This window comes from Panicum virgatum, chromosome 2K (genome assembly GCF_016808335.1).
Source record: "Panicum virgatum strain AP13 chromosome 2K, P.virgatum_v5, whole genome shotgun sequence".
In the NCBI taxonomy this organism is placed as follows: Eukaryota; Viridiplantae; Streptophyta; class Magnoliopsida; order Poales; family Poaceae; genus Panicum; species Panicum virgatum.
Genome location: NC_053137.1, coordinates 55616584 through 55635320, shown reverse-complemented (window position 1 = coordinate 55635320; position 18737 = coordinate 55616584). Strand labels below are relative to the sequence as shown.

Here is an 18737-nt window from a genome sequence, read left to right as displayed (position 1 = left end):
TCACTGAGTCGTGGGTCCACGTTACGGTGGCCCACATGCCAGGAGCGAGGCCCTTGGGCGTGAAATTTCGAATCGCGGCGCCCGCAAGCGCGAAAGCTGCGGCAACTCGCCACCTCGATCGACTTCCCCATCGCTCAGCTCACAGAAGCCCCCAACGCCTCTATCATGACGTGTGGGCTCACTCTCCGCCGGCCCCACCTGTCAGGGAGATAATGGCGTGGGTGAGCAGAGGCCGTCCCTCGGTGATACCGCCTCGGAGACAGAGAGGTCAGCGGAGGGGGAAGACTACTGGTCCTCGGAGTTGGCGCTCTCCTCCTTCCCCCTCTTCCTCGGTGTGAGCGAGAGAGAGAGAAAGTGAAAAGGCCTGCCAATTTACATGATTACCGCGTGGTAAGTTTGGAATTCAGATCGCTACTAGTACCGGAACGGAAGAGGCGAGGCTTCCATTCCAAGCCTGCCTGCGCGGCGCTCAAGCTCCTCCGGGCGGGCTCTCGCACGCGCGGAGAGATCTCCGAGGATCCCCGCCGCCCCCGCTCGCCGTATGTGTCGTTCCTCCTGCACCTGCTTGTCTCACGCGGCTGCGCTTAGCGCAAGTCTTAATTTCGCTACGTGATTCAGTTTTTTTTTGTGTGAATTTTTTTGGGGGTCTGTGAGGTGCGGGAGAGGGGAATGGGTACCGGCGGTTTCAAATTTCTCTCCCCAATGATTTGGTGGCAATATTATGCTTTGTTTTTTTAGGCGGCATTCGTGTGCGATTTTGTCTTTCGCACGGATGGGCTCCAATTGCTCTCTGATCTCTAGGTTCCAAGGGTTTATCTGTTCTGATGTAGTGATGTTCAGCAGTTCGTGCGATGTGCAAGTGTAAAGCGCGATACGGGGGTGTGGTGGTGCTCAACTCTAGTCACTGGCCGTTCAGTTTTGGTTGGCTGGTTTTTAGTCAGTTAAATTCCGTTCTGATGCATTTCTGAATCGAACTAGTGTTGATTTTCCGGGCAATTAAGCACCAACTGTTTGATGAGCACGGATTCGATCTTAATGTACGATAATCTGATAGTTTTCGGAGCTCAAATTTGTCATTCTCTTACTGAATACTCCAATTTACCTCTTAGGTGTATACACCTGATCTCTCATTTTGAGTACATGTGCGTTTTGTGTTACAGACAGGTAAGGAATGGGTGGGGAAGCTGCACGAAACACAGTCACTGTTCCCCTGGTGGAGAAGGCACCGTCCCTCTCCTTGTACGTTTTCCTGTGAGCTCCCTGCTAATTTGTTCACGGAGCCGTATCTTGTGAGAGCATTAGACTGCCATGATGAAGTCCAGTGCGGTTACTTCGAAGGGCAAGACCGTATTTGAGCTGAAGCACAGGCTGGTCCAAGCTGTTAACAAGATTGCTGACAGAGACACTTACCAGATTGGATTAGATGAGCTCGAGAAGATGGCGGATACCCTGACCCCTGATATGATCGGCCCCTTCTTATCATGTGTGATTGACACTGATGCTGAGCAGAAGAGTGCAGTCCGGAAGGAGTGCATCAAGGTGATTGGGACACTAGCACGCTTGCATGGGAACCTACTGGCACCACACATGGCGAAAATGGTTTCCAGTGTAGTTAAGCGCCTGAAAGACACTGACTCAGTTGTTAGAGATGCATGTGTTGACACTTGTGGTACCCTTGCAATGTGCACTAGAAGTTATGGGGATGGTGGTTCAGCATTGGTGGCATTGGTGCGCCCCCTGTTTGAATCATTGGGTGAACAGAATAGATATGTTCAGGCTGGGGCAGCATTGTGTTTGGCGAAGGTTATAGATGAGAGCAATTACTTCCCTGGACCTGTTCTCCCGCAGATGCTTGTCCGTGTTGTTAAGCTGCTCAAGAATCCTCATTTCATGGCAAAGCCTGCTGCAATTGAATTGATAAGAAGCATTATTCAGGTTTGAATTCCTGCTTTTGTGTAACCAATGCCATTCCACTCTAGACATACTCTTTTATGTCTACAGAATACCTTGTTCACCTGACCTTGTAATTAGTACCATTAGACAGAAGCATTCTTCTGTGTGAATACATGTTATTTTATGGTTGCTCAGTTTGCCACAGAAAATACTGCAGTCTTCCTACAAAGTCAAATGTCTTTATTGCTTCTTTGAGTCTAGATCATGCATCAGGTTGCTAGGTTGACTGGTATCTATACACTGTAAATTCAGCAATACTTCTTAATCATCATCTTCAACTTGGCAATTGGTTCCACTTCCACAGCTTGTAACTGCCAGTAGGATCTTACATTGTGTTGCTGTCTTTTTTTTTCTTTGCTCCCGCTTTTCAGGCTGAAGGCGCTTCTACGGAGCAGGCATTATCATCAGCTCTAACAAGTATTATGGATGCACTGAAGAGTAGTGACTGGAATACAAGGAAGGCTGCCTCTCTAGCTCTTTCAAGTATTGCTGTCAGTTCTGGGTATTTAGTTGCCTCTTTCAGAACTTCCTGCCTTCGCTCCCTTGAGCGTAGTAAATTTGATAAGGTACCTTATCCCTTCTCTCCATTGTACCTGTGCAAGTTAAGCTGTAACATATTTTTCTAATGATTTACTGACTTCATGCCTCCTATTATAGGTAAAACCAGTACGAGATGCCATTATACATGCAATTCAGTTGTGGAAAGCTATTCCAGGGTCTCATACTCCTGAACCATCGGAAGCTGGATCGTCAACAAAAGGTACAGAAGATGTTCCTTTAATTTACATTTTACAGTCGATGTGAGCAAAACAGTTATAACACTATTTTTATTTGTTAATTGCTTTCAAATATGCTAATCCTTATCTTATTTTAATATTTTATGTTAAAAATTAGCACTTAGCATACACATATCGTACTTGTTCATTCACCTCATTAAGAAATTTGTTCTATTACCAAATATAAAGCTAATCAAACTCACCTGATGTAGCTATATGCAAGCACCTCTCTTCTTGTTTGTTGACTCTTCCAGGAACCAGGATTATGCATCTTAATTCTAGAATCTTCAACCAAAAGAATCAAATAACTAAAAAATTACTCTAGGTGCCAAGGCAGCAATGCTAATGCTCTTAGATGATTGCTAATATGGATGCTAACCTTTTATTTCTGGCTTCTATTTTTCAAGTTTATCGTGTGTTTAAATGGTCATCCAAGAATACCACAATACCATGTTATTGCCTTCTTATAGTTAGCGGTTAACGTGTGATGCTGCTCACTAATGAAGATCCTTCTACTAAATTATTTGTTACATGACCTCTGCATTATTTCTAGCTTTTTTTCTGCCGTTAACCAAAGTCACACAATCAGCTTAGTTTCTATTGCCTATCATTTTTTTTTTCTCACAGAGAACTTCTTTGGTGACCATCATGATGCCAGAGGTATACATGATGGTGGATCAAGAGATACTTCTTTTAGGAGAACAGATCTTGGGCCTTCTGTATCTGTTATCAGTGGCAGTTCTATCAATTCAGCAAAGCGGAGATCTCCTTTGTCCATCAACAAAACAGCCCTAAACAATGCTGCAAAAGTGCACCACTTGAAGTCTGGTGACTGGCGTGTTGAGGTGTCCGTTCCGAAGCAGAATATGATGCCATTGGTTGATATTGATGAGAAGAGTTGCAGTAAAGTCTGCTTCCTAAAAGATGCAAAGAGAAATGCACATGAAATTGTTGATGAAGACAGTAAGTTTGACTATGACACTGAGGATGATAAACAAGAATGTTCCTCTGTATCAGAAGTAGCCAGCAGGAGTTGTGAGACAAAGCATGTCACTACTACTCAGGAATGCATTGAAGATTGTGAATCCACACAGGTTGCTGAACGATGTCCTAGGGGTCGAGAGAGTAAGAGCATAGATTCAACAGTTACAGATGTTACTGCACATGGCACACATAGTTGTTGTCTGAATGCCATGAATGAATTGGCACTTATTAGGAAGCAACTTCAAGAGATGGAAAGGAAGCAAACAAATCTTTTTGACATGTTGCAGGTAATTGTCATATTTGAGTAGTGAAGATCTTGCCGATTTGGTTTGTGTCTATATTTTATATTTACCTAATATGGCATAAGTATATTTATATTGCAGTGTGGTAATCTTGTACGTTTTAATGCTAGGCTATGATTCTAGTCACGGGGTGCATAATATCATTTCAACAGTTCTGCACTATACACTTTACGTTCTTGTACTAGCCTTCTATATTGTTAGGATTCCTGATTATTTATAATTTTGTTGAACACTGGCACCCTGAACTGTGAATGTGGTCTTATTTTGGCATTTTTCTTTCTGCAAACTCTGCACTTACCAATTTAAGTAAAAATGGCAATGTATGTTGACGGTAAGGTTGGTCATCTTCAAATTCTGTCAATTTTTTCCATGCCACTGCATGTCCGCATCATGTAGGAAAAAGCCATGTACTCCCTCCGTTCCAAAATGTATGTCATTTTGACTTTTCTAGGTTCATAAATTTTGCTACGTACCTAGAGATTCGTTATATCTAGATGCATAGCAAACACTATGAATCTAGAAAAGCAAAAACGACCTACATTTTGGAATGGAGAAAGTAGTATATGCAAGTACAGATGAAGACATGTATGTATTAAAAAGAAGCGAATTCATATCTTTTGTCAAATGCTTACTCCCCTCGATTAATTGTAGGAATTCATGTCCAACTCTGTGAAGAACATGTCAGTGCTAAATTTGAAGGTGCACAATTTGGAGAATGCTGTAGACAAAACTGTGTATACAATAACTCAGAGTGAAAGCCGGTATCATCTTCCTGGTTCCAAGTTTTTTAAGAACCAAAGCATTTCTTCTTCACCCAGGCTTTCTACTTCTACATCTAGATCATCTGTGGGTGCTAACTACAAGCCACCACCAATTTCACACTTGAAACATGAGAAGAAGTGGATGCATGATCTACCATCGAAGGGCTCAAACATGTGCACTAAAGAGGGAGCTGAATTTCCAAAGGATAATTCTCGCAGCAGATTTAGGAAGCCTGGGCTTGTGAGCTCAGAGAGTAACCTGGGAAGATACGGTCCAAGCTCAGCGAGAAGTCAAGCATCCATGGTTAAAGGGACTTTGCCAGTTTCATTTACCAGTTCCTGTGAGCAACCTGAAATGCAAAATGCATTGTGTGCCTCTAATCAGCCTGGTGAGTTTCAAGGTACTGGAGACATTGAGCCTGCATACATGGAAGCCCTAAACTGTGGTGATTATGATGATCTGATTGACCTAATGGATAGAACTGGACCAGTTCTTGAGAAGTTGTCCTGTGAGACAGCAAATGAACTTCTAAGGGTTATAACTGGCCAATTTCTTAATAAAAAGTTTTTTGACTTGGCGCTGCCTTGGCTGCAACAGGTAAGTTGACTATAATTTGTTTTACAGTAATGCCCAAGTCTGAAAAGCTGCAACTTACTCATTACAAATTTGGATTGCTTGCCCAGTTAGCAGATTTAAGCACAATTTATAAGCCAAGTCAACCTTTTGCATCTGTGAGAGCACAAAAGGAGTTTCTTTCTGCATTGGAGGAAGCTGCAACAAGTGGTTCTACAGAACCAGCCATTAGGATTGCCATTGCACAGCTTGCATTTAAACTGACCAAAGCTTTTGAGGTTGGCCCGTGCAGGTAATGTTCATTGCCCATTGGCAGTGATCAGACATGTCTCATCAGTTCTACTACATCTGAACGTCTTGTATTCCTGACGCATCATTCTGCTTCTGTAGGAAAATTTCAGCTAGAGTGTGCCGAGGAAATGAAGGTATCATGGCCACTGCGATGTGAAATATTTGTCACTATTAGAGATGTAGCAAATTGCAATGATGTAATCTAGTGTATGCTCAGACCACGAAGCAGTGTTCTTTTCAGATAAAGGACGAAGCAGTGCTTTAGTGACCTCAATTTCTTTTTCTTGTAGCCCTACAACCTTTATGATGCTGTATGATCTGTTTGATTTGTGTGTGAAAGACCCGAAGATTTCTGCTTAACAATTGATAGTTTGCTAGTTGAAAACATCTGTGTTTGAGCTCTGTGTTGTAAGTCCGAATTTCCATTTGCCGTTTGGCATGACTAGGAGCTTATGAGTTTTGTGCTTGATGCTTGTTGACAAGGTCGTACAGATGTTTATGAATCATCTATTACCTAGAAATACTAGATCTGTGTGCTTTACATATAATAAAAACAAGGGGCAGAAGAATTCAATTCAATTGCCATATCACTACTCACTACAAGAGCACGCGCTCTCATTTACATTCTCTAAATTAACCAGCTTGTTTTTGTCACACTGTTTGAGCAATCAGATTGTGTAGTAAAGCCTTTTCCTTTTGTACAATGGCATGACAAGAGCGGCACATCTAGGTTCTGTTTCAGAGTTTCAGCAACAGGATGGCAACAAGATGGACGCAGAGGCAGAAGCATCACCAATCTGAGTCATCACTTCGCTGTGAGATGCTGTGGAGGCCGCCCATCCTCCTGCTGCTGGTGGTACGTTGGACGCATTGGAGGAGTGATTGCACCACCTCTGATATGAATGGCCGAGATTCTGGATCCGACTGCAACACCACCAGAAAAACCAATATTCAAAGTAATTCGGAGTTTCAGAGCTAAATTTGTTTTAGGTGATCCATGGCCTTCAGCATTGAAGCTGAAAGAATTCATCATCGAAGGAGGATTGGATCCTCTATGCGTATTTCTATCAGTTCACCTGAACGCAGCGAGCGAGGACATCTGCGAAGCGGGACAGTGCTTTCGGTGGATACAGGCCACGCAGTGCAGGATCTGCCAGAGCTCCCAAGGCGTCGCTGTCATGAAGCTGTGGAGAGACAAAATGGACCAAGGACTGCTCCGCTCTAGGCTTTGAGCTGCAGTCACAAATAACATCAGAAGATGAACTGCAGTCATGCTCCTGGGAGTTGCTGACAAACAAAATGTTCTGTAGACAAGCTTTGCCTGCTCTGGAATCACAAAATGTGCAGTCCAAAGTGGAAGGAGGCTATTCTTTATTTCTTCAGTTACCTATCGTAGGGCTTCCGACCGGTCAATAGTTGAAGCATGACGACACCGAAGCAGTAGACATCACTCTTCATAACATAGCCTGATGACCCTGTGCACTCTGGAGGATTGTACCCTGGTCCCAGGCTCTCACTTGTATCCTGCAGAGTTGATATCACGTTGCCTTTACAAGCATACTTGTTCATCTAATGCAAGAAGAGACAGTACGCAAACCTCATAGAAGTATGCAAGGCCACAGTCGGTCAGGTGAGGGTTGAGGTCAGCATCAAGCAACACATTGGATGCCTTTATGTTCTTGTGGATCACTGGTGGTGAACAGGCGTCATGTAGGTACCTGAACCAACAAGAAATCTTAACACTTTTCTTGTGAACTCTGAACATCGTACCCCTCTGTGCCTGACGGTGTATACAAAATTCTGGATCTAGGCTTAAATGTTACTAGTCAACTTACTCCAGAGCACTAGCAGTACCAATAGCAATCCGCACTCGGGTGTCCCAGGTCAGTGGCTTGCTGTAATCGTCAGACAAGTGCAGGAAGTCGTAGAGGGATCCATTCATATGGTAATTATAGACCAGCATGTAGTGCCCAGGCTCTGAGCTGTAACCAACAAGCTCAGAGATGTTTGGATGGCGCAGTTTGGAAATGCTGTTCACGAGATCCACGAAGTCACTGCTTCCTGAGAAGCTCAAAGGATCAAACTTCTTAACGACCAGCACCTGAATTTTTTTTAATGAGAAACGGTTAGGACTGTGGGAATGCAACACCTAAAGTCAATATGAAGTTCAGAACTCTAGATCCTACTGTAAAAACGTATTTGATGCCTATTGTTCAGATTAATAGTCAAGTTTGGTTCAACTATATGATACAAGTATTGTTGGGAATAACTGATGAGTAGTTTGAAAACATATTTGGACATGCTATACTACATAAAATTTAAAATTTTGGATGCAGAATAATATTTATGTTGTACTTGCAAACAAGTTCCTTTGCCATAGGTTTATGGAGGCATGGTAAGATCTTACCGTTCCATCGGTATATTTTGCCTTGTAAACGCCACCGATTGTCCCCTGACCTAGTAGCCTGCTATTATGGAAGTTGCCAGTGGCTGCTTGCAGGTCTGATGATGAATAAGTCACAAGGTTGATTGGATCTGTGCTCCGCCTCGAAAGGTTTAGTTTGTTCTCGAACTCATTGTCACTAATCGACTTGCGAGGCACTGCAGATGGTGTTCTACTGCTTAGTGACGAAGAAAGCTCCAGTGGCTTCATGCTGACCGCTGAAGATTCCTTATGAACTATATATATATATATAAAAGAAAGCAATATGTAAGTGTTCATCCCTGAGATGCCACACAAATCATCTGGGAAGGAGGCCTTTCTTGACTCATCATGATTTAATGACGAGCGTACAATGCATAACTATATAATTTTTTTAATCTATTATCTTATTATTTGGTCAACAAACGGAGCCTCCATGTTCGCTCTCAAGGCCTAGAAATTCTCACGTTAATTAGAGAAAAATAGAAAAAATAAAAATTACCCACCACTGCAATTACGATAAAAATTAGCCTAAAATACCCCTCTGCCTAATTAAAAATCACCCACCAATACCATTATGAAAAATTAAATATAAAATATCATTTAGCTATGTATCAGTTACAAATATATACTATTAATAAAAACTAAAGATAACAACAATCAATCAAAATAAAATAAAATTAAGGATAATTATTTGCATAATATTATTAAAGCTCAACAAATCAAATTGTTATTATAGGTAGATCATAGTTGAATTGTTTTAATCAACAATAAGACATAATTTACAATAATGAACATGTATGGTAAAAAAAGTAGTATAATCTTTAAGTAAGGATACAATGACATGCAAATTTTTGAATTTTCAATACTAGAAGCGCAAATGCACGGGCTATAAGCCTAGTTATAAAACATATCATGAACATAAGTACCTCTGCCGTCATCAACTAGCGGGGCAAATGATCTGTTGTGACTTGACTCGTCCATAAGGTAATGAGATGAGTCAGAGGAATGGTTTTTCTTCAACACAGACAAGAGAATCAGAGCTGCAAGAAGCACCGCTATCACTATTGCTCCAATAGCGAAACCATTTATTCCACTGCTACTCCCTCCACCTGAAGAGGCTCCCTGTGCAGAGCCCTTCTCCATGCCTGGGGGAGCTGATCCGGACGACCACTGGTTCCCTCCAATCCTTCAGGATGTGCCAAGGACTGTAAGAATTCATCAATTGCAAAAAATAGGATTATATTGGCTGGAATTACTACTTACTGTAGATTGTTGATGTCTTTTAATTTACTTGGGATCCACCCGGTAAACTTGTTGTTCTGCAGATTCCTTGAGACAAAGGGGAAATCGTTATAGCTTAGTTCTCACAAAGATAAGTGCACTTTTCAGTAAATATGCACAGTATATAATATAAGAGTAAAGTCCATTTTTGGCCATCCAACTCTTGCCCGAGTTTGATTTTGGCCATCCAACTCCAAAACCGGGTAGCCTTGACCATCCAACTCTCAAAACCGGTCACATTTGGCCTCCTGGTGGTTTTGAGTGTGGTTTTGCTGACGTGGACGCCACGTGGCAGTGGGGCCCACCTGTCAGCGTACCTCCCTCTCTCTCTCCTCTCTATATCTCCCTCTTTCTCTCTCTTGAGCGGCGTGCGGCTACGGCTTTGGGTCGAGGGAAGCGGCCGCGCGTTCGGCGCCGAGGACCCCGCACGCCGTCGTCCCGCGCTCGCCGCCGTCCGCGTCCTCGGCCGCCGTGTTTGTGCCGGTCGAGGAGGGTGACCAGGGGAGCTACCGCCTGCAGAGGAGGGAGTGAAGGGCCGCCGCCAACTGCTCTTCCTCCCTCCTCCCTCCCTCCGCACGCGCCGTGCAGCCGCCGCTCCGCGCGCAGCTCCACCACGCTGTGCCCCGCCCCGCCCGCGCACGTGCTGGTGACGCCGCCGCGGAGGGAGGGCGAGGCCGCCGAGTCGAATCGAGGGAGGGAGGGCCGGCCCCGCGGCTCCACTCGCCATGCCCGCGCCTCTGTTCCGCAGGCGAGCTCGAGGTCTGGCTGCTCGAGGTCGGCCTCGGCGATGGCCCGCACGGGTGAGCGGGCCCCGACCATCGCGCGATGCAACTCCGCGTTGCCGAGGAGCGCCACTGGTGCCCCGCCTCGCCGGCGGAGGGAGTTGGGGAAGGGGCGCATGGTGCCTCGCCTCGCCGCCGCGCCGTGAATCCGAGTTCGAGGGAGGCACGGCGGAGGAGCTCCCTGCTCGATCCGGCGCGGAGGGAGAAGAGGCGCTCGGCGCAGGAGATGGGGGGTGGAGGGGAGGAGGGAAGGCGCGGCGAGATAGGGGAGGGAAGAAGGGCCCCCGCTCCGCCCGCGAGCTCGCCCGCCCGTGCGGCGCGGAGCTCGCCGGTTCGGTGCTCGGACACGCTGGAGCCGCCGTCCCTCCTCGCGCCGTCGCTGCCGCCTCCTCCACCGATGGAGCTACTCCGTCGCCGCGGGGAGGGATGCCGCCGAAGGGAGCAGGGGTGTGAACGTCGCCGCCCGGACTGCTCGCGCCGCCGCCTCGCCGTCAGCCAGGGGAGCAGGGAGATATAGAGAGGAGAGAGATGAGGTAACACTGACAGGTGGGCCCCACTGCCGCGTGGCGTCCACGTTAGCGAAAACCGCCCTGCAAAACTACCGGATGGCCAAATGTGAACGGTTTTAATAGTTGAGTGGTCGAAGATACCCGGTTTTGGAGTTCAATGGTCAAAACCAAACCGAGGTAAGAGTTGGATGGCCAAAAATAGACTTTACCCATAATATAACGAGTATCCGTTACATGCTTAAAATCTGGCGATACAGTTTACAGCTATTGGCATTTTACTATATTGTACTTCTGTGCACAGCACCGCCACACATATGTCCGGAGTCATGAATTCATGATAGAAAAATTGGTTTTAATGTGATATTTACTTTCAGATATACTTACAGGTCCTCAAGTGGAAGTTTGGCCAGAACATCTATATGACCACTGAATTGGTTGCTCTCCACATTCCTGGACACATTTTTGAAAAGAATAGCACTCATTGTAGATCTGGAAGAGCATACAGATTACTAGGATGTGTAAATTTCAGTTTCCTTACAGTGTCTTGAGGTTTCTTAGGTGCTGAAAACTCTGGGGCAGGCTACCTGAGAAGCGGTTGAAGGAGATATCCCTGATAAAACAGTTGAGGTAAGTCATACAGATACAGGTCATCCAAAATGGGATATAGAAAGGCTTAGTGGCTTACTACAATAACATCTTAGCTACTAGAAAATAAGTTGTGTTTTAATTGCCAAGAACTTATAATTTGCTGCTTAACTTACAGTGTTGATAACTTTGGAAGCTGCGAAAACATATCTGTCAACTGCCCATTTAGGTGATTCTTGCCTAAATTTCTGTGGTTCAAAAAAATAGGAATTAGAGTGATTAATGCAGGCAAAAATAATGATCGTGTGAAGGGAACATAAATAAGAGCAGAATGCGAATTGGAGTTCCTACAGTGTTTCCAGATCTTCCATCTGAGATATTGAATAAGGAACTCCTCCAGTAAAAGAATTTCCATAAAGATTTCTGCGTTGAAAAAAAAATAACAGGAAAGAATGCTTGGATCAGCCTGAACCCAGGAAACTGTAAACGGACGAGAATAATGGAAGCTCACAATTGAACCATGTTTGGTGGAAGCTGGTACGGAATATCGCCGTTGAGATTGTTATTGCTCGCATCGCTGTACTACGTAAAACAAGGAAAATTCAACTAAGTTGCATAACTACGATGATCAGTGCAGGAAGTCGCTGTGGCAACTCACAATTTGGTTACTGATTTCAAGCTTGATAGCTGATAGCCTAGCGTGCCGCTTAGTCCAAGCCCCGACAAGTTACTGCTCTAAGCAATATGGTTAGAAAAAAAAACTGCAGTGAGTATGTTGCATTGCTAGAAAAAAAGGTCCTTAGGACTTTATCAATCATCTTCCTTCTTCTCCTCCAAGCATATTATTTTAGATAAATGTTGAAAGCAACTACGTACATTTCTGTCACAAACTTGCCGCTGCATTCTATTCCCTTCCACTCCTCGTCGTCGCCACAGGGATCGCCGCCGCTCGATTTCCAACCGGACAATTGAGATGGCTTGTTCATGCTATTGAACATCACATTAAGCGCCGCAACTGAAATAGCGAGCCAACAATACAGAGAATGTTCAGAACCATGACCGATGCGATGCGTTCGCCGAGGGAAGAACACGATGGGAGGACTTGCCGACCCTCACCGTCAGGCTGGTCGGTCTTGGCCGCCGCAGACACCGCCACGGAGAGGAGGACGGCCAACCCGACGAGCTGCGGCTGCGGCGGCAGGGGGCGCCGTCGCCGAGCCATCGCGCGCCAAGGGGAGCACGGCGCGTCTCAGCTGAGAGCATGCAGGAGACCCCCACGCGCGTCACCCGACCTCCTCCTCCTCCTCTCTCTCATGGACCGATGGTGGGAAGGAGTGCTTTCCAAAATTAGGAAACGGAGGAGGAAGAGATGGCGAGAAGAAATTGGAGGGAGGAAGGCGGGTGCGGCCATTGAAGCAGCGAGAGTGGCGGGAAGCCGCTACTTTTACTTTGATAGTTACCTCTACGCGTCAATCAGCCCGGCTACACTGACAACATCCGTTGTAGTCTAGCTGCTTAGGATACTCGGCTCTCACTCGAGAGACCCGGTTCTGAGTTATAGGTGGCCAAACGGGCGGCCCGGCCCGGCCCGGGCCCGTCTAAGCACGGTCCGTTTAGGCACGACCCGCTTAAGCACGAAAATATTAACGGACCGTGCCGTGCCTGCCCATGGTCTGAAGTGCCGGCCCAGGCACGGCCCGAAATTGATTTAATCGGGCCGGCCCGGCCCGTTTGGCCCGGCAGCCCGGCGGCCCGAAAATGTTTAAATAGAGTTTGATAATGGATAATATAGTATTTAAACGGGCCTATCGTGCTACCCATCGGGCCGATCGGGCCGCCCTTTTTCAGGCCGTGCCTGGACGCGTCCATGGGCTGACAGTGAGGCCCAGGCACGGCCCCGCTATCGTGCCCGTGCCGGCCCGAGCCCAATAATATTCGGGCCCGTGCCGTGCTCGGGTCGGGCTAATATGGGCCGGGCTTCGGGCCCCATGGGTATCGGGCCAAATGGCCATCTATAGTTCGAGTCCCGGCAACGGAAATATTTTTTTTTGTTTTTTTCCGTCATTTTTTTTATAGATGGACAACTTTGAGTAAACAGTATCGATTCTGAAAGTGTTTTTAGATAGAGTAAAATGCACCGGCGGCCCCTGAACTTGGCAGGGGTGTCATCCCAGTCCACAAACTTCCAAAATGCACATCTAAGTTCCTAAATTTGCTAATTGGTTCACGTGAGGTCCAAATCACTGTTCCACTTGTTAAACTGTCAGTGTGTGACGTTGACGAGGACCTGACATGTGGGGCCCCACCTCCCTCCTTCTCATGCCGTCGCCCTCTCCTCTTCACTGATCCTCTTCTTGTGTCGCCGCCGACGCCGACCTCAGCTCATGGAGGAGCTCAACGCCCCAAATCGAGGGAGGAGAGGGGCGCCGGCCCGCGCGCGCCGCCGCCACTCCGCCTCGCCGCGCGCAGCTCCGCCCGCCCGCTGCCAACGCGCGGAGGGAGCAGCCGAGCAGGGCCGCGGCCACCTGCTCGCCGCCACCGCCGTCTGCCCACCCCGCCGCGCGTGACCGGAGGAGGGGTGCTGCTGGAGGAGGCGCCCGGGCGGAACAGGGGCTGCCGGTGGAGCGGAGCAGGATGCGGCGGAGGGGCGTGGGGTGCCGAGGGGCAGAACAGAGTTGCGCGGCCGCGGAGGGCGCACCGGCGAGAAACGAGGAGGAGCGCCCACCGTGGCCAGCGAGGAAGAGGAGGAGCGGCGGCCGGCGAGGAAAGAGGAGGAGGGGTGCCGCCGCGGCCGGTGAGGAAGGAGGAGGGGATGCCCCCCTGCTTCCTCCCCCTGGGCGCCGCCCTTCCCCTGCTCCCTCTGTCGGAGGCCAGCGCAGGGCGCACGCCGGCTCGCCGAGGCAGGGGCAGCCACCCACGCCAGCGAGCAGCAGAGGGCGGAGCAGAGCGCGAGCAGGGTGGCCACCCACGCCGGATACAGGAATGCGCGGCCCTCCCCTCCTCCCTCGGTGCGGTGGGCGAGCGCGGCACCGAGTCCCGGTGGCCAGGGGCGGCGCGGCCCTCTCCTGCTCCCTCGATCAGTGGCCCGCGCGGTGGCCATGGCGTGTGCGCGGCGGCGGGAGTGGCGGCGCGGCCGTGGGCGCGTGTCGTGCGCGGGGCGGAGCAGCGCGGCCCCGCGGTGGAGCAGGGGCCCCGCAGCCGGCGGCGGGCCTCGCGGCCGAGAGGGGCCGGGAGGAAGGCAGAGGAAGGAGGGAGGTGGACCTGACATGTGGGCCCCACATATCAAGTCCACGTCAACATCACACGCTAACGGTTTAACAAGTGGAACAGTAATTTGGACCTCACGTGAACCAATTAGCAAGTTTAGAAACTCAGATGTGTATTTTGGAAGTTTGGGGACCGGGATGACACCCCCTGCCAAGTTCAGGGGTTCAGGGGCCGCCGGTGCATTTTACTCTTTTAGATAAATTTTGAGACGTTTAAAGTCCAGACTGCTACCATCTTAAGAAAACAAGAGCACGCCTCAAAACATCAGTGTAAATCTCTATTGAAAGCAATGTAATCAGTTAATCATCTCATGCCTGCTTTACTCTTTCTTTCCCTTTGCATCCTCTATCAAAGAACGGACAAAACAAAATGGCCTCTGGGCCTTGATTCTGTGTGTATCCCACCGAATCACAAAACTATTCAGCTCTATGCGGCGATGTGGTCGCTCAACTTTCGGCCACTTGTTTCCAGGGGGAAGTACGACACAGCGATGCCGGAGACCAGCATCACTGTGATGAATATCAGGATGGCTGCCGTCTGGTGGCATGCGTGCACCAGACCAACGGCCACAAGGGGGCACAAGATCCCACCAAAGCGAGCAATTGAGCTCGCAAAACCAACACCAGTGGCCCTGACTGCAGTCGGGTAAATCTGCAGGGAACAGCACGCAGGAATGCAACGATCTTCAGAGGTTGGACAAGAGAGTTATGTAGTGTAATGAAGTACAGGATCTTAAAGAGTAACCAGACCTCAGGAGCATAGATGTGCAAAACAGTGAAGCTTGCTGAGATGCAAACCCGTGCACCAAATAAAAAGATGGTTGTGAGAGCTTCTGTCTGAGCAAACATAAGTGGAGCTATGCACAGGCAACTGATGTAAAGCATGGAAGACATTGAGAGCTTGCGCCCGATCTTGTCCACAATGGCAGCAGATAGGAGGAGGCCAGGGACCTCTGCATCATTGTTGGCCTAAATATGAATAATTTTGAAGACAAGGTTTCTGAAGATGTTTTGTTGACCATAGGCTAATAGCACACGTACCTCCAAAGCTGGTGATGAATACATTTCTATAGAGATTTTCATCATTTATGTGGGCTGCTGTGGTCACTTTTGCTCCCTCTTCTGATCCACAAATCCTATTTCCATGATTCAGTTCTGATGTTAGCAGAACAAGACCATAGTACAAGAATGCATGTCCAAGAAAAACCGTCCAAAGTAGAAGACTTGATCTGATTAAGTTTGGAGATAGAAGCTTCAATATGGCATTGAGGCCTCCAATCTCAGATTTGGTAGCAAGATCACCAGTATTATTTTTCTTATTTGTTGCCAATTGTGCTGTTTCTGAGGAATCCCCAATCTCATGAAGCTCTGTCCGATGGCCAGAGACAAGTCGACCAGAGGGGAGGGTAACACGGTTCACTCGTGCCATTGTTTCCAAAACATGAACTGCTTCGGCTATTCTACCCTTCATGCATAGGTATCTTGGTGACTCCAGTGTCACAGGGTAGAAGAGTAGTAGAGCAAATGATGGCAATGATGAAAGTGCCAGCAGCCACCTCCAGCCAAAAGCTGGCATAACAGCCTGCAAATTAAGCAGATAAGTAAAGAAAATTGTGGAGAATTCGGAAATAGCAATAGTCACAGATCTGAATGAACATGCATGTCATTTGACCACTTATGCCAATATAGTGCCATTAGACATATACATATATATTACCATTGATGTCAATGTTCGCTTCATTAGAACTATGTACGAACAAAAGACCAAAGCACATCCTAATCTTGAATTACAATTGCTGTAATAAGGACAACATAAGAACATCTGCACATGGACCTGTGATATGCAGCCAATGCCTGCAGACTAGCAGACCTGCTAGCATAAGCTGGTAGGTTGACAATCCTAGTTAGTGCCATACTGCCAATTCATTTGTTTGTGGTGCATCTGTTTATTTGAATCAGGGACCCTCTCCACTAACCCTTCCCCTCGTCTCTCACCTCTAATCTTGTACACTGGTTCTTTTCCTAACCTAAATGGAATATATGCAGTTCTGCGTGCTAGTAGGGAAAAAAAAGGACATCTGCACTGAGCAATCAAGATGGCATGCTGTGTTAGTAAATAGAATGCAACATCCACTGAAGCATTTACCCATAACCCAAATATTTCAGAACAATCTGATATTCTATATGTTTAGCCAACTAAAAATATCTCAAATGGTTATTGTACATAAGGGAACTTGGAAAAATTGATCTTAGCTTTGCTAAAGATACTGACTTACCCAAGCAAGAGAAGCTTCCATTATTGTGCCAACAGTCCAAAATGCTGAGAACATAACCATCCAAGTTCCTCGGTTAGGAGCAGGGATGAACTCTAGGAACCAAGAACCTAGAACTGGTCCACCACCCAGTCCAACACCGACCATAAATCTCAGTACAATCAAAGATAAGTAATTTGGAGCAAAAGCGCTAAGAAGACCAGCCCCACCAGTTACAATGGCTGTGAAGTTGAACCCAACCCTGTAGACAAGCATGAAGGGATCTAGAATGAGCAAAAATTAATTGCATGTTGGAAAATGGGTAACTATCACTGTGTAAAATGTAGATATGGGAAACAAAGAGGATATTCAAGGATTAGAACTAAATCCAAAAACTTCAAGATGCCTAGGTTAAGCTTCTTACTGGCATTTGTGTGCGATTACTCCATTATGGTTGCAAAAGATTGCATTGCTTAAGGTTAGAACAACCATAATAAAATCCCCACAGCCAATGGAAAAAGGAAGTAAAGAAGAACCTACCTTCTTCCATAGTTATCTGAAACAATGCCCCATGCATATGCTCCTACAAGCATCCCCACGAAAACAACACTTGTTATGAGACTTTCTGCCTGTGCCGAAAGCTCCCATTCAGCTTGAACTGATTGCCCAACAAATGACAAAAGCATCATCTCCATTGCTTCAGAGATTTTAGCCATCCCGGAGTATGCAAGGACAAATGCGTGGAATTTCCCAAACCCCATGGACACAAGGGCCTCATCCACAGTATAAGTAGATACACCATCCTCCATCTGAAATAAGCAAGAAGAAATGAAGAACAGATGTGGGGATGGGGGATATGGACTAAGCTTTGCTAAAATAACTAAAGACCACAGTTTTCTGTGCACTGGTAAATAACTAACTCCATAGTCAAACAGAACAAATGACAGTCTTTTAAAATATGAAGTAAAACTTCCGCTGTTGCATGGACCTGATATTCAGAGTGTCAGAGATCCGATTGCATATCAACCTGCAATCTGGACACCATACCATATGTACCAATAGCAAAAAGGAAAACCTATATGAATATGACACCATCAGTTAACCTTCTAAATTCATATATTCAGTTTGGGGAAAGAACTGAATTTGGCACATAAGGAGAACAACATGTGCTTCTAAATTGTAACAACCAAGTAATTGGCTTACTGCTTAACTGAGAATTTCCAATCCTCTGTGAAAAGGCGCAGTAATTCTTTGCACAGTCCAACTAAAGTGGGCAGCTTTTGCTTACTAATACTGGCAAATAAGTTCAGATTTGTCTCCTCAAGCGAAGAGTGCATCACAAAAACAGGTAACAATGTGGACCAAAATTAACTTACGAATAACCTAAACAGTAAGGACATCAAAGTAAAGCTCAGATTTGTGTCCTCAAGAGAAGCCTGGCACAAAAACCAGGAACAAGGTGGACCAAAATTAATTTCCGAATAATCTAAATGTTCAGGATATCAAAATAAAGCATATTTCCAACTGAGAACAAACTACTGGTCAACTAAACACCGTGTGGGGAAAAGAAGAGAGAAGCCTGAAACACTGGACTGGGGAATAAATTGCACCGTAGACTCCCCATTACCAAATCCAGAACCAATCCCCACAAAACTGAATGCCTAGCCGCAACGATTCACTGAATCATAGAAGTCCCATACCGGAGAGGGTGAAACGAAATCAAGAATTGCAGCCCGCGTAGCGGAAGACGGGCGGATGGGATCAGCGGACACGCCAATCTAGCAAACAGGTTACGAGGAAGGCATGAACGGAGGGGGGTCGATGGCTAGGAAGAGGGGGTGAGAGGCGCGATTGGTAGGTGAAGGGTACCTCGTCGGAGCCGGCGGCGTGACGAGCGCGGCGCCTCCGACTCTCCGGGAACGTAGAGAGGGCGGAGCGACGACGGCGACGACTGACTGACTGGGGCGGCCCACTTTTTTAGATTTGTCGTTTTACA

At 46.9% G+C, this 18737-nt stretch overlaps 3 protein-coding genes across 4 annotated transcripts; 1 reads left to right on the top strand and 2 right to left on the bottom strand.

Annotated features, from left to right (window-relative positions):
* Window positions 1–280: 280 nt before the first annotated feature.
* Window positions 281–6123, top strand: LOC120686995 (TORTIFOLIA1-like protein 2). Its single transcript, XM_039969146.1, has 8 exons — window positions 281–539; window positions 1161–1935; window positions 2325–2519; window positions 2611–2713; window positions 3357–4000; window positions 4667–5374; window positions 5461–5642; window positions 5741–6123. The coding sequence occupies exons 2-8, from the start codon at window positions 1309–1311 to the stop codon at window positions 5796–5798; spliced, it is 2517 nt and encodes an 838-aa protein (XP_039825080.1). The 5' UTR covers window positions 281–539; window positions 1161–1308; the 3' UTR covers window positions 5799–6123.
* An 87-nt stretch (window positions 6124–6210) lies between these two features.
* LOC120687011 (protein STRUBBELIG-RECEPTOR FAMILY 5-like) lies at window positions 6211–12579 on the bottom strand. Its single transcript, XM_039969147.1, has 16 exons — window positions 12340–12579; window positions 12100–12238; window positions 11882–11953; window positions 11735–11800; window positions 11575–11646; window positions 11400–11471; window positions 11177–11248; window positions 11023–11088; window positions 9330–9395; window positions 8993–9252; window positions 8049–8320; window positions 7477–7742; window positions 7239–7359; window positions 7029–7165; window positions 6718–6874; window positions 6211–6565 (listed from the first exon to the last, which is right to left on the bottom strand). Exons 1-16 carry the CDS (start codon window positions 12443–12445, stop codon window positions 6431–6433), a joined length of 2079 nt encoding a protein of 692 aa, XP_039825081.1. The 5' UTR covers window positions 12446–12579; the 3' UTR covers window positions 6211–6430.
* A 2163-nt stretch (window positions 12580–14742) lies between these two features.
* On the bottom strand, window positions 14743–18737 carry LOC120686969 (organic cation/carnitine transporter 7-like). Of its 2 annotated transcripts, XM_039969145.1 has the most exons (7): window positions 18611–18681; window positions 18442–18519; window positions 17282–17550; window positions 16766–17003; window positions 15531–16071; window positions 15240–15442; window positions 14743–15141 (listed from the first exon to the last, which is right to left on the bottom strand). In XM_039969145.1, the coding sequence occupies exons 3-7, from the start codon at window positions 17548–17550 to the stop codon at window positions 14917–14919; spliced, it is 1476 nt and encodes a 491-aa protein (XP_039825079.1). In that variant the 5' UTR covers window positions 18442–18519; window positions 18611–18681; the 3' UTR covers window positions 14743–14916. The 2 variants fall into 2 exon arrangements, with proteins under 2 accessions (XP_039825079.1, XP_039825078.1); XM_039969144.1 differs by lacking the exon at window positions 18442–18519 and having other exon boundaries at window positions 18611–18737.